Source organism: Eptesicus fuscus, chromosome 17, assembly GCF_027574615.1.
Source record: "Eptesicus fuscus isolate TK198812 chromosome 17, DD_ASM_mEF_20220401, whole genome shotgun sequence".
Lineage (NCBI taxonomy): Eukaryota > Metazoa > Chordata > Mammalia > Chiroptera > Vespertilionidae > Eptesicus > Eptesicus fuscus.
Window position 1 is genome coordinate 20892188 of NC_072489.1, and position 12744 is coordinate 20904931.

At 35.9% G+C, this 12744-nt stretch overlaps 1 protein-coding gene across 4 annotated transcripts in view; it reads left to right on the forward strand.

Annotated features, from left to right (window-relative positions):
* The window catches only part of HERC4 (HECT and RLD domain containing E3 ubiquitin protein ligase 4), a 98487-nt gene that overhangs the window by 21300 nt on the left and 64443 nt on the right, over nt 1-12744 (forward strand). For 3 of the 4 annotated variants that reach the window (XM_028151456.2, XM_028151459.2, XM_028151462.2), the window contains exons 4-6: nt 5267-5426; nt 8709-8798; nt 9644-9720. In XM_028151456.2, the coding sequence (XP_028007257.1) occupies nt 5267-5426; nt 8709-8798; nt 9644-9720 (327 nt within the window). The remainder of the gene's footprint in view (nt 1-5266; nt 5427-8708; nt 8799-9643; nt 9721-12744) is intronic. The other variant, XM_028151461.2, reaches the window with a different exon arrangement.

Below are 12744 nucleotides of genomic sequence, written 5' to 3' on the forward strand. Positions count from 1 at the left end.
AAACATCAATTTTTATCACGTAGATATTCCATACCTTATCTACTTATTACTGGATATCAGGTTATTTCCTGTTGTTTTTCCCCCAATTACAGATTCAATAAACATTGTTTTACAATGTATAATGAGTTATTAAAAGGAAAGTTTCTGAGTCAAAGGGCATGCATGTTTAGAATTGTAAAGTGTATTGCCAACTTGCTTTTTAAAAAGCTTTTTTTTGGCTCATATTTTAAAGATTTTTTAGAGAAGTGGTTTTTTTTTTTGCCCATTTCGTGTAAATATTTTTTGCCATTTTTAACCCTTTGGGAACACAATAATACCACATAAGATTTTAACATCTGTGGATGACAGAGTATGATACAGAGTGACATAATAATGTTTATATTTTTTCTCAAATTGCTGAGTTAAAAATCTTTTTGTTCTTGCCTGGTCAACTGAGAACTGTAACAAAATCTTAGCTAGAACATAAGGTTAAATATATACGGTTGATTAATCAATTACACATCTGTTAGTGAAAGAAAAGGGAAGAGAAATAAAATAATATTTTTATTCTACCCTTTTCTCATTTCAATACTGTAAACAACTGTTCTTTTTGAGGTATATTTAGTGCCTCATTTTTCACTTTTTAAAAAATACATTTTTATTGATTTCAGAGAGGAAGGGAGAGATCAAAACATCAATGATGAGAGAGAATCATTGATAGGCTGCCTCCTGCATACCCCCTACTGGGGATCAAGCCTGGAATCCAGGCATGTGCCCTTGACTGGACTCGAACCCAGGACCCTTCAGTCCGCGGCCTATCCACTGAGCCAAACCAGCTAGGGTGCATTTTTATACTTTTTGTTGTGGTGATTTTACAGTTTAAAATGACCAATGCTCTATCCACTGAGCCAAACCAGCTAGGGTGCATTTTTATACTTTTTGTTTTGGTGATTTTACAGTTTAAAATGACCCCTAGGCATAGTGCGTAGTGCTGAAGTGACATGTAGGGTTCCTAAGCCCAAGAAGGCTGTTGTAATTGATTGTATTCCCAAGTAGCCTAAAATAAAATGACTGAAATTATAACTAGAATAATTATGGAGTTTCCTAGAAGGATGGTGCAGTAGTGAAATAAATCAGTATTTAGCATCCTTCAGTTTTCATAAGTTTTTAGAGTTTTGCATCATCTTTTAAGAAGGTTTAAAAGAAGCCTGTAGTCACCATCTTTGTAGCTTTTCTTTTTCTTTGTAGCTTTCATTGACCACAGATCATTGAGTTTGGAGATAATTCTACATGAATTTTCACAAACTCAAGAATTGAGGGATATATTTCTTAGATTCCAAAGGAAATAGGATGTTCTTATCCAGTTAGTTATTCAACAGGAAGGATTGTATCTTTTAGCATTTTACATGAAGCTACGACCTATCCCAGTGGTCGCCAACAGATTAGGTCTTTTTACTGTCTCCAAAATTTTTGCCTTTTCCAGAATGTCATATAGTTGGAATCATTCAGTATGTAGCCTTTTCAAATTAGTTTCTTTCACTTAAAAGATACACATTTAAGTTTACTCCATATCTTTTCATGGCTTGATAACAACTCATTTCTTTTTAGTGCTGAATAATATCCTATCATCTTGATGTTCAGTTTATCCATTCACGTACTGAAGGATGTTTTGGTTGCTTCTAAGTTTTGACAATTATGAATAAAGATGCTATAAATACCCGTGGAAAGGTTTTTGTGTGGATATAAGTTTTCAAGTCCTTGGGTAAAGACCAAGGAGTGCAATTGCTGGATCAGTATGATAAGAGTGTTTAGTTTCGTAAGAAACTGCCAAACTGTTCTTTCAAAGTGGCAGTACCATTTGCATGTCCACCAGCAATGAGAGATCTATAGCTCTATATCCTTGCTAGCATTTGGTGATGTCAGCGTTTTGAATTTTGGCCATGTTAATAGGTGTATAGTGGTATATCGTTTTAATTTACAGTTTCCCTAATGACTTATGATGTAGACCATCATTTCATAGGCTTAACTTGCCATCTACCTCTTTTTGGTGGGGTGTCTTGTCAGATTTTGGCCTGTTTTTTAATTGGGTTGTTCATTTTCTTGTTGAGTTTTAGAGTTTTTTTCGTGTATTTTAGATAATAGTCCTTTATTAAATGTCTTTTGCAAAGATTTTTCCCCCAGTGTGTGCTTGTTTTCTCATTCTCTTGATAAATGTAAACTTTTATAATAAAAGATTAAAAACCACATAGAAAAGTACATAAATTAAAAGTGTGTGGCTTGCCTTGCTGGCGTGGCTCAGTGGTTGAGCATCAGCCTATGTACCAGGAAGGTATGGTTGGGGCACATGCCTGGGCTGCAGGCTCAGTCCCCAGTAGAGGGCGTGCAGGAGTCAGCCGATGGATGATTCTCTCTCATCATTGACTAGAGGCTCGGTGTACGAAAATTCGTGCACTGTGCAGAGGGTCCCCTCAGCTGGGCTTGCGCCCTCTTGCAGTCTGGGACTCTTCAGGGGATGTCCATCTGCTGGCTTAGGCCCGCTCCCCAGGGAATTGGGCCTAAGCTGGCAGTTAGATAGCCCTCTGGCAGCCCGGGAGCCCTCGAGGGATGTTCGACTGATGTGGAGTTGGCCTAAGCCGCAGTCGGACATCCTTAGCGCTGCCTCAGAGGCAGAAGAGGCTCCCGCCACTGTCACTGTGCTCACAGAGCCCAACTTGTGGCTGAGCGGAGCTCCCCTTGTGGGAGCAAATTGACCACCAGGGGGTAGCTTTTGTGTTGAGCGTCTGCCCCCTGGTGGTCAGTGTGCGTCATAGCGACTGGTCATTCCCAGTTGTTCTGCTGTTAGGGTCAATTTGCATATTACCCTTTTATTATATAGGATAGGATGTTTCTATCTCTTTCCCCCTCCCTTCCTCTCGGAAATCAATAAAAATACATTTTTAAAAATGTATGGCTTTATGAGTTCTAAGTGAACATATTATTTTCCTGTTTATGTTATCAGTCTTTTCACTGCTTTTAGTTTGTTTTGCTATATAACAAATTGAATTTTCTCAAATGAGTACATGGAATCTCTTCCTCTGTCCTTAACTCAGAACTTACTTTAAGTGTCTTCCAAAATTCCTCCTTGTATCTTTCAAAGCTTTAATAATTCCCATGTCCCTTTTGTGTATCTTTTAGCATTTAATCACAATCCTTTATCCTACTTGTTATTCTATATACTGTAAACTCCTTGAGAGCTAGAATTCTTGTTTCACTTGTCTTTGTGTGTTTAGAACTTGGAGCACAAGAGGTATTATACGCTATTACTGTTTAGTCTGAATGATTGTTTCTTGGATTTTAAGTGCATTTGATTTTATAGCCATTGCTCTCTAATTTAGGTACTCTTTGTTTATTATTGTTTAACCAACCAATCTTATTCATACCTCTTGTCATCCTAACATTTTCTGCTCTTCACTAGTTACCCTTGAGGATTGTTTTGGAGAAACATTGACTTATTTCTGGGGCCTCTGTGAGAGAGTAGAAATCTCCTCTGTGTTTTATTTCTTCATAATTAAAACTAACGGGAATGTTTTGATGTAAACAAATGATGCCATACTTCTAAGTCCTTTTTCTTAGTTTTTTGGAGGGATAATATGTTATACCTTGTTTTCCTTTTTTGTAAGTTTCTGCAATATAATTTTATGAAAATGTGCATACAAAGAGTGAGAGATTAGTATAATGAACTTTCACGTACTGTTCACAGCTTCTTGTTATTAACTCATATAGTATTATAAGGTAAGTACTTAAAATATTGTTAGAGTTGTACAGATTCCTAGAAGCTATTTAGGGCTAACCTCCCACCCCAAAATTCAGGATAGTAATTCAGATAAAATTTTAATTTCTCTATACATAGGGATTTAAACCTCCTTGATATAATCTGTTTCATTATTGAACAGTTGCATTTGTATACAGAGCTAAAATATGCTTCTGAAGAAACCCTGGTTGATTAATTTTAACTACTTCAACATGAGGCGCTTTCAGTTTAATAAAGACAAACATAGCTTTCTTATTAAGCTAAAAGAATTAATTTTAAGTGGCGTCTTAAAATAATTTGTGGTGGACCCTGGCCTGTGTGTCTCAATGGATAGAGCATCGGCCTTCACATCTAAGGGTAGAGGGTTCGATTCCCAGTCAAGGGCCTGGATTGCAGGTTCTTCCTGGGCCCTGGGGGGGGGGGGGGGGGCAACCAATCTATGTGTTTCTCCTTCTCCTTTCCCTCTCTTCCACTCTCTAAAAATAAATGGAAAAAATATCCTCGGGTGAGGATTAATAAAACAAACAAACAAAAACTTGTTGTGGGGTGTATGTAGCTAGTAAACTTCAGTATTTATCAATAATAAATTTATGTTTACTAGCTACATAAACCTCTTATTAGCTAGTAAACTGATAAGACATTGCACTTTTTAGGACTAAGGAAACAATTTCACTTTCTTGACTGATTTGTCAGTGGTTACTGATAGCCTTATGAAGGGCCAGTATTTAGAATTAATTTCTAGTTTAAAACTTGAGCACATTTTAACCACATACGGAGTTTTTATGTCTTTGATGTTAAAATGGCAGTCGATAAACTGAAATCCATTGGTTGTGGTCACATTGCCTTTCAATTCTCTCCTTAGCCTATCAAGTAGATGCTTCATTTATGAGCTCTAAAAAATTTGTTTCCTATTAGAAATTGCCAATTCAGATTATTTCATTAAATTCAGAATCACTCCATAGTAGTATCTATATGGTAATGTATGTGTCAGTTATTTTATTATTATTAAAAAAAAAAACAGCCCAGGTTATTTAAGTGATTCCCTTTTCAGCTGGACTCTCTTATATTGGTAATGGCTTTGAATGAAGATCACTTTCTGAGAGAATATTTATAACCCTTAACATTTCCCCCAAATGTTCAAGTCACTTAATACAGAGTTTCCCCGAAAAGTATGTACACACTTTAACAGCTGATAGCTCAATTTTGAAAATGAAATGTATTTTAATAAACACTGTCTACATAGTTATTCAAAATGTTTGTATACAATTTTTTGCAGCACCCTATATTCTGAGTCAATCATGCACTATGATATATATGTATATTCCACAATGAAAATTTTGTATGGAACAACTTGCTAGATTTTTCAGAATAACTGAAGTTATACTTAGTCTGTATTTCAGCATTTCCTTAGGTTTCTTATGCAAGATGAAGATTGTGTTTTATTTCCATTGGTAGTTCTAAACTAGAATATAATGTTTTTCTCCTTGATTTCTGTAGAGCAGGTTGTTGCCCTGGATGCCCAAAATATTATAGCTGTTTCATGTGGAGAAGCTCATACATTAGCACTAAATGACAAGGGCCAGGTGTATGCTTGGGGTCTCGATTCTGATGGACAACTTGGCCTGCTAGGATCAGAGGAATGTATCAGAGTACCCAGGTAACAAAGGTGACCAAAAAGAGGTCTTTAATAATCTTTTGTCATAAATTTATTATTAAATTATCCTGTATACTTTGGGCATGTAAAAGTTGACACCTATTATTTCTCCCCTTTGAATTCTGAAGTTTATTAGTTAGGTTTTTACCTTTAATTTGGGTAGAGTGCCCCCTTTTTTATATACTTTTGTTTTTCCCCACATATCTTGACTAGCCCAGCTATTGACATAGTAAATATTGATTGGTTGCATGTTTCTCTACCTTGTTTTTTTAGTATTTATTGTTTTTATTCAGTACAGAAGTTCCACATGCAAAAAAGTTCCACATGCTTAGTGTAAAAAGAATTCAGTTACTTTCCACTTTTTTATATAGCAGTGACCATGATTTAATTTATGTTAACTATTAAAGTCATCATAGAATTATTTAAAAATGAAAAATAAATAATGCTTCATCAGTGTTGTAGTCTTAAAGATTTACGTAAGGCATAATCATTGTTTTAATGTTAAAAATTGTAAGAACATGAACCCATCTAGGTAAAAATATAAATATTTAAATAAAAACATCTAATTTATTTTAGATAAATAATACACAAAGTCATGCTTAGTTTTAAAAATTATACAATTTTTTGCCTCCTTAAATTCTTGCTCTTTCTTCCGACTAATAGTTAATAGGGACAAAAGAGAAATCTCCAGGGAACCAAGGAATTAAGCTAATTTTAGGTAGCACTTTTTAAACACACATTTAGATATTTTGTATTTAATTTAAAAATGATGTTTATTTTGGTTTAAGAAATATGAAGTAATACTAGGATAAGAAAATGAAGCACAGTAACTGCTAATATATATCAGAACAGGAACTCATCATTGCTAGAAATGAGTTTTTTATTGTTGATTTATTTTTCATTAGGAAAAGGTAGCTCTTCTAACAAGCCTGTAACCTTCCCTGTGTTGTAACATATTAAAAGTTTTTTGATCTTTGGTCTGACATTTTATATTTGTTGTGGTAAGGGACTGTCTGTTGAGACTTTGGATACATCACAATCACCTATTTTCTTTATTAAACCTGTAACTAAATTTCACAGACCTCAACAAATTTCTTCCCCCTTGTTTCTTTTGTGATGATAATTAAATACTTGGAGTGGTGAAACAAATAAGTATTCCCATTATGCTTTTAACCCTTTGCACTCGCTTGCTTTTTTCTCGATTCCTTTATTCTACTCGGGATTTAATGTCTCTTAATGATGGTTCTGTTGGGGGAAAAATTTTTTTTAATTAAGTAAATTCTTTTAGTCATTTCAATTTTGATTTCTTTCAGAAAATGGTAATTTGCAACCAGTGGTTTTTGGCTAGGTACTACAAAGCATTCATGAAAACCTAGTGACTGCACGTTTGTCATATTCTCTACTGCTTTTATTTTCTCCCAAAAGTAATTGTTGTAGAATGGGATTTTTAATTTAAGATTTTAAAAGTTTTTTGGTTTTAGGATTGAAAAGGAACATACATGTTAGATTTTCTAAGTTAATATTCTCAACTATGGTTCATAGCAGAGCTTTCTAGTTTTCCCTCATTTTTACTCCACTGGTGTCTTAATTCTCACTACTTACATTTTTGTTTCTGTTCACTTCTGTTATATGAGATTTCAATCAGTAATCTGTAGATGATTAGTAAATGGGAAAGAAAGGTAACTAACTGTAAAGAGAATTTTATTGTATATCAATTTATTTGAAGGTTGCCCAGTAATAAATTATGTATTTGTGACTTTACTATTTTATGAGCCTAGATGGGGACCTGAAAGAGATCTTAACTTGAGGCCTTTGCTTTAAAATTCTGTTTTTATATTAGTTAAACATCCAATATTAACATTAAGCTGTGTTGTCATTTTTCCTGTTCAAGCTCATACATTTGTTGTAGACTAGTCTGTCTGGTTTATTGTGACATATATGTTGTTTTTACTGATATTTTCAAATTTTAAAGGTCAATTTAATATTTTAGTAAGAAGATACTTTTATGAAAGACTGCCAGTAATTTTTTATCAGAAATGTAAAGATTCACATTGGACTGTACTTTCTTGAGAACAAAATCCATGTTTATGCTAAAAGATGAGTATGTAAATTAACTGATACTTTAAATTAAAGAATGTAAAACTAATTATAAATGGATATTTGAAATTCTTACTACTTTGATAGTCTTTTTCTACTTCTAATTTTGTTACATTTTGAAATAATCCATTCTTTTTTTTTTTAATATATTTTATTGATTTTTTACAGAGAGGAAGGGAGAGGGATAGAGAGCTAGAAACATCGATGAGAGAGAATCATCGACCAGCTGCCTCCTGCACACCCCCTACCAGGGATGTGCCCGCAGCCAATGTACATGCCCTTGACCGGAATCGAACCTGGGACCTTTCAGTCCGCAGACCGACGCTCTATCCATTGAGCCAAACCGGTTTTGGCTGAAATAATCCATTCTTGAAAAAGACTGAAATTATCAGTATCAGTGGTCTCTATAGACCTGATTTTACTATCTTTAGTTTAATGTATCTTGAAATATATACTTTTCCATGCAAACTTTAGAAAAATAATTGTGTTAAATTCATAGCTTATTTTTTAAAGTTCTAGTTATTGGACATATGCAATAAAAAATTATGACAGGAAGGTGTGATATGTTCCTTGTGAGAACAGCTGTTTCTGGACTATAGAAATCAACAGCTTGGTCAAAAATCATTTTATTAATTTCACTCAGTTTTAAATACATGTTAAAATGGTTTTAATACTAAAGTCTCGAAGACTTTATAAATTTACTTATCCTTTAACAATGTATTCATTACATACTTTTTGTAAGGCACTGGGGTAGATGGCAGGGATTGTGTGGGTATAAGACACATAATCTGCCTTCAGAGAGCTTAATGTTCAACAGTACACTGGTAATAAATAAGTATATCAGTAATTAATAGTGATAAATGCTGTGAAGGAAAAGATACAGGGTGCTCTAAGAATGTAATTTTTGAAGTGTTTTATTTGGTTTGCAAATTGGACTTGATTAATTCCTGTTTTTGCATTGCCAATGTTTGATTTTGGTAATTGCAGAAAAATGGGCATTTTGCTACCTTTTAAAATCTGAGGGTACATTATATCCTTCTAACTTGATGGGTTCTGCTAAATTGTAGCAACATAACTTTCAGGTTTTATATTTAAGTCATAAATCCAGTAAATAAAAATATTTTTAATACCATAATATGGGATTAGAGTAACTCATTTTTCTCCTGCTCATAATTTGATTTGCTGAAGCTGCCTCCCGAAAATCATGAGTATCGACTCTCTGGTCAGAACTTGCTCCGGACTTTCATTTGGCCGAATCAGGTCAGGTGGCAGTATCAGGTAAAGGGAAATAAGAAACATATTATGTTTCCTTCCCACTTTTTTTCTTGAAAACACTCATTCAGTAAAAACAATAGAATGATCAGGTAAAGGGCACTGCTTAAGAAAAATCTGTGATGTTTGATACAGTTACTTGATTTTTGTATTGTTTGAGAAATCGTATTGCAGTTAAGGAAAATTCAGAAATGGGAGAAAAAAAGAAACTATAAAAATATAAGGAAAAAAGCAGACAGCAGAAATATGACTGAACATGTCAGTGATAATAAGTGTGTATTGATTAAATTTCCCTGGTTAGGAATTAAGTTGAATGTCACTGATTTAGATGTAAAGCAAAAGGGCCAAAAGGAATTGATTTCATAATTTGTGAATTGGTAGCAATTCACATAATAGGAATGTTTTTAGTTCTTAACCTGATAGAAGAGAACATATATTAAACTAGGCCAGACATCAATTTTAGACAAATTAGATCATGTACATTTGTTTTACAAATATATTAAAAGTTTTATGTGTTAAGCTTTAAAATTTTTTTTTTTTAAATTTTGATGATGAAAGAAAACTAAATTGTAAAAGCGCTCTGAGGGATATTTGAGTTATGCACATAGTTTGCTAAATGTTGTCCTTTCAAAGTATTTTCTCATCACACTTTTAATTTTCTTTATGTCTAGATTTTGTGTACTGACTAACATTTTTGATAAATTGGGCATGTATAAAATATAACATGAACTGCTAGGTTGGTAGGAAAAAACTTGTACATAGTAGGTGGTCAAGAAATAGCATATATGAATAGTATTCAGGATCCATTTAATAACTGGAATTAACTGATCCTGATATCTCTTCTTTCCTAGAAATATTAAATGTTTATCAGATATCCAGATAGTACAAGTTGCTTGTGGTTATTATCATTCACTTGCACTTTCTAAAGGTAAGCATTGTTTTTATTTTATTTTCCTTTTTCAGTTTTATTACTTGACTAGAGCCCCAGTGCACCAATTTTGTGCACCAGTGGGGTCCCTTGGCCTGGCCTGCGGGATCGTGCTGAAGCCGGCTCTCTGATATCCCCCGAGGGGTACTGGATTGCGAGAGGATGCAGGCCAGTCCGAGGGATCCCACCGGTGCACTATCAAGGCCGGGGAGGGATGCGGGAAGTTGGCCAGCTGGGGCGGGACCGCGGGAGGGCTCCAGGGCGTGTCAGGCCTGTCCCAATCGGCCAGAACCCAGCAGCAAGGTAACCTACCAGTAGGAGCATCAGCCCTCTGGTGGTCAGTGCACATCATAGGGAGTGGTTGAGCAGCCTTAGCATATCACTAGTATATTATGCTTTGATTGGTTGAACAGACAACTGGACGACCAGACACTTAGCATATTAGGCTTTTATTATATAGGATACTTTAATTGAGCAGAAAGTCCTCCAATTTTGTTCTTTCTTAAGATTGTCCTGATTCTTGATTCTTTTTCATAAACATTTTAGAATTAGCTTGACAGTTTTCACAGACGCACAAACTATTGGGATTTTGATTTGGATTGCATTGTCTCTATAAATCAATTTGAGAAAAGTCTTTACACAATGTCTTTTCATCTCTGAACATGCTGTATCCCTCCATTACTTTAATCTTTTAATTTTTCTCAATAGTATTTTGTTGTTTTCTATGGAGAAGACTTAGACTCCTTTTATTAGACTTTTCCATAGGTATTTGATATTTTGTTGTTGTTGTATGATGTCAAATTATATATTGCTACTTTATAGCCATGAATGACATTTATTTTTGTTCTAATTGTTTCTTTAGTTTGTTAAATGCTATTCCTTCATAGCTGGGGAAAGTTATGACTTGCCCAACCTCATTTGATTTCACAGATAAACTATTTATAAATAAAACAGAGAAGGCCAAGATTCCTATTAGCTTTGTTTGATTTCCTTTCTTATTAGTTTAATTTTTTTCATATGCCAGCTAAGGATTTGTAACTTGGGTTAAGAAACTGCCATATGTTCATTTTTTTACCATTAAAAGTAAGTTCCAGTAGCTTCTTTATTAATATTATGTTATTTTAATTTATTAAATGTCTGGTGAGGCCTACTATGAATGAAGCAGTAGGCTAGAGCTGTAGGAAAATATAGATAAGTTAACACATGGCGGACAGATCACGAGAATTCTCGCTTCCTATTACACCGTGTTTTACAAAGTATCATACTTTAAAAAGATATTAGCTTGTAAGAACATGCAATAAATAACTTCAAAATGCAATGGGTATTTAATTTTAAAGCATGCCTTTAACAGTTATGTAAAACGTTTTTTTGTACTCGTTTAATAGAAACTTATCTGGCCACTGAATAAAGCTAGCAATAAGACTACTGGCCCGCAATGTGTTAAGAGACTTATCTTAAGATAAGTTTTTAGGGAACATAACATCTAGTGGAAGAGACAGATATACAAATAAATAATTATAGATTAAAGGGAAAAAAAGACACACATACACATACACATACGCACATACACTAGAGGGTCCCTTGGCCTGGCCTGCAGGGATAGGGCCAAAACCAGCTCTCCAACATCCCCCAAGGGGTCCCGGATTGCAAGAGGCCAGTTCTCGGGTGATACACCTCAGAATCGGGCTCCCTCCTCTCTGGTTCCTGATGCATCTCCTGAGAACCACAGCTGCCAGGTCACCGCAGCTTGGCAGCTCCTGCGTTGAGCATCTGCTCCCTGGTAGTCAGTGTGCATCATAACTAGTGGTTGGAGTGTCTGCCCCCTGGTGGTCATTGCGCATCATAGCTACCAGTCAGATGGTCGAACAGTTGGACGGTCGCTTAGGCTTTTATATATATACTAGAGGCCCGGTGCATGAAATTTGTGCACGGAGGGGGGTTGTTCTTCAGCCCAGCCTATACCCTCTCCAATATGGGACCCCTCTCACAATCCAGGACTGTTGGCTCCCAACTGCTTGCCTGCCTGCCTTCCTGATTGCCCCTAACCGCTTCTGCCTGCCAGCCTGATCACACCCTAACCACTCCCCTGCCAGCCTGATAGACACCTAACTGCTCCCCTGTCGGCCCAATTGCCCCTAACTGCCCTTCCCTGCCAACCTCGTCGCCCCTAACTGCCCTCCTCTGCAGGCCTGGTCCCCTGCAATTGCCCTCCCCTGCCGGCCTGGTCATCCCTAACTGCCCTCACCTTCCGGCCTGGTCTCCCCTAACTGCTCTCCCCTACTGGCCTGGTCGCCCCCAACTACCCTCCTCTGCAGGCCTAGTAGCCCCCAACTGCCCTCCCCTGCAGGCCTAATTCCCCCCCCACCCCCAACTGCCCTCCACTGCAGGCCTGGTCCCTCCCAACTTCCCTCCCGTGGTGGCCATCTTGTGTCCACATGGGGGCAGCCATCTTGTGTGTTTGAGTGATGATCAATTTGCATATTACCTCTTTATTATATAGGATAGATGCTATTTTGGACAAGGTTAAAGTAAAATGCTAGAGGAATGAAGAAAAAGTGTAGTTAGTTCCAGTCAGTAGAATTAGTGCCAATAATGAGGGGTTATGTATTTGATGCAAGTCTTGAAAGATGAGTAGAATTTATTCAGAATTGGAGAAATGGTTAGAGACAGCCAGGGGAAATGTTGAGAATTGGCTAAGGTGATAGTATTAGTAAAGGCATAGAATCAGGAAACTATTTTGCTTATTTGAGTATTGATATGTAGTTTTATGTGGGTATTGTGAGAGCATGGGAGACATACTCTTACTTTAGTTGAAACTGAAGTAAAAACAAATCTGTTACAAAGGGTTTTAAATCCCAAAATAAGGAATTTAGACTTCTATAAGTAATAGGGAAACTGGCATTCCTCTATTCTTTATTGTTACTTTGCCAACTTCTCTTTTAATATTTTGGTAGGTATATCCATGATAAATTTAAACCCAGAGGTTTTACTGTTGAGGGCAGTTTTCTATCTTGACTCATAGGT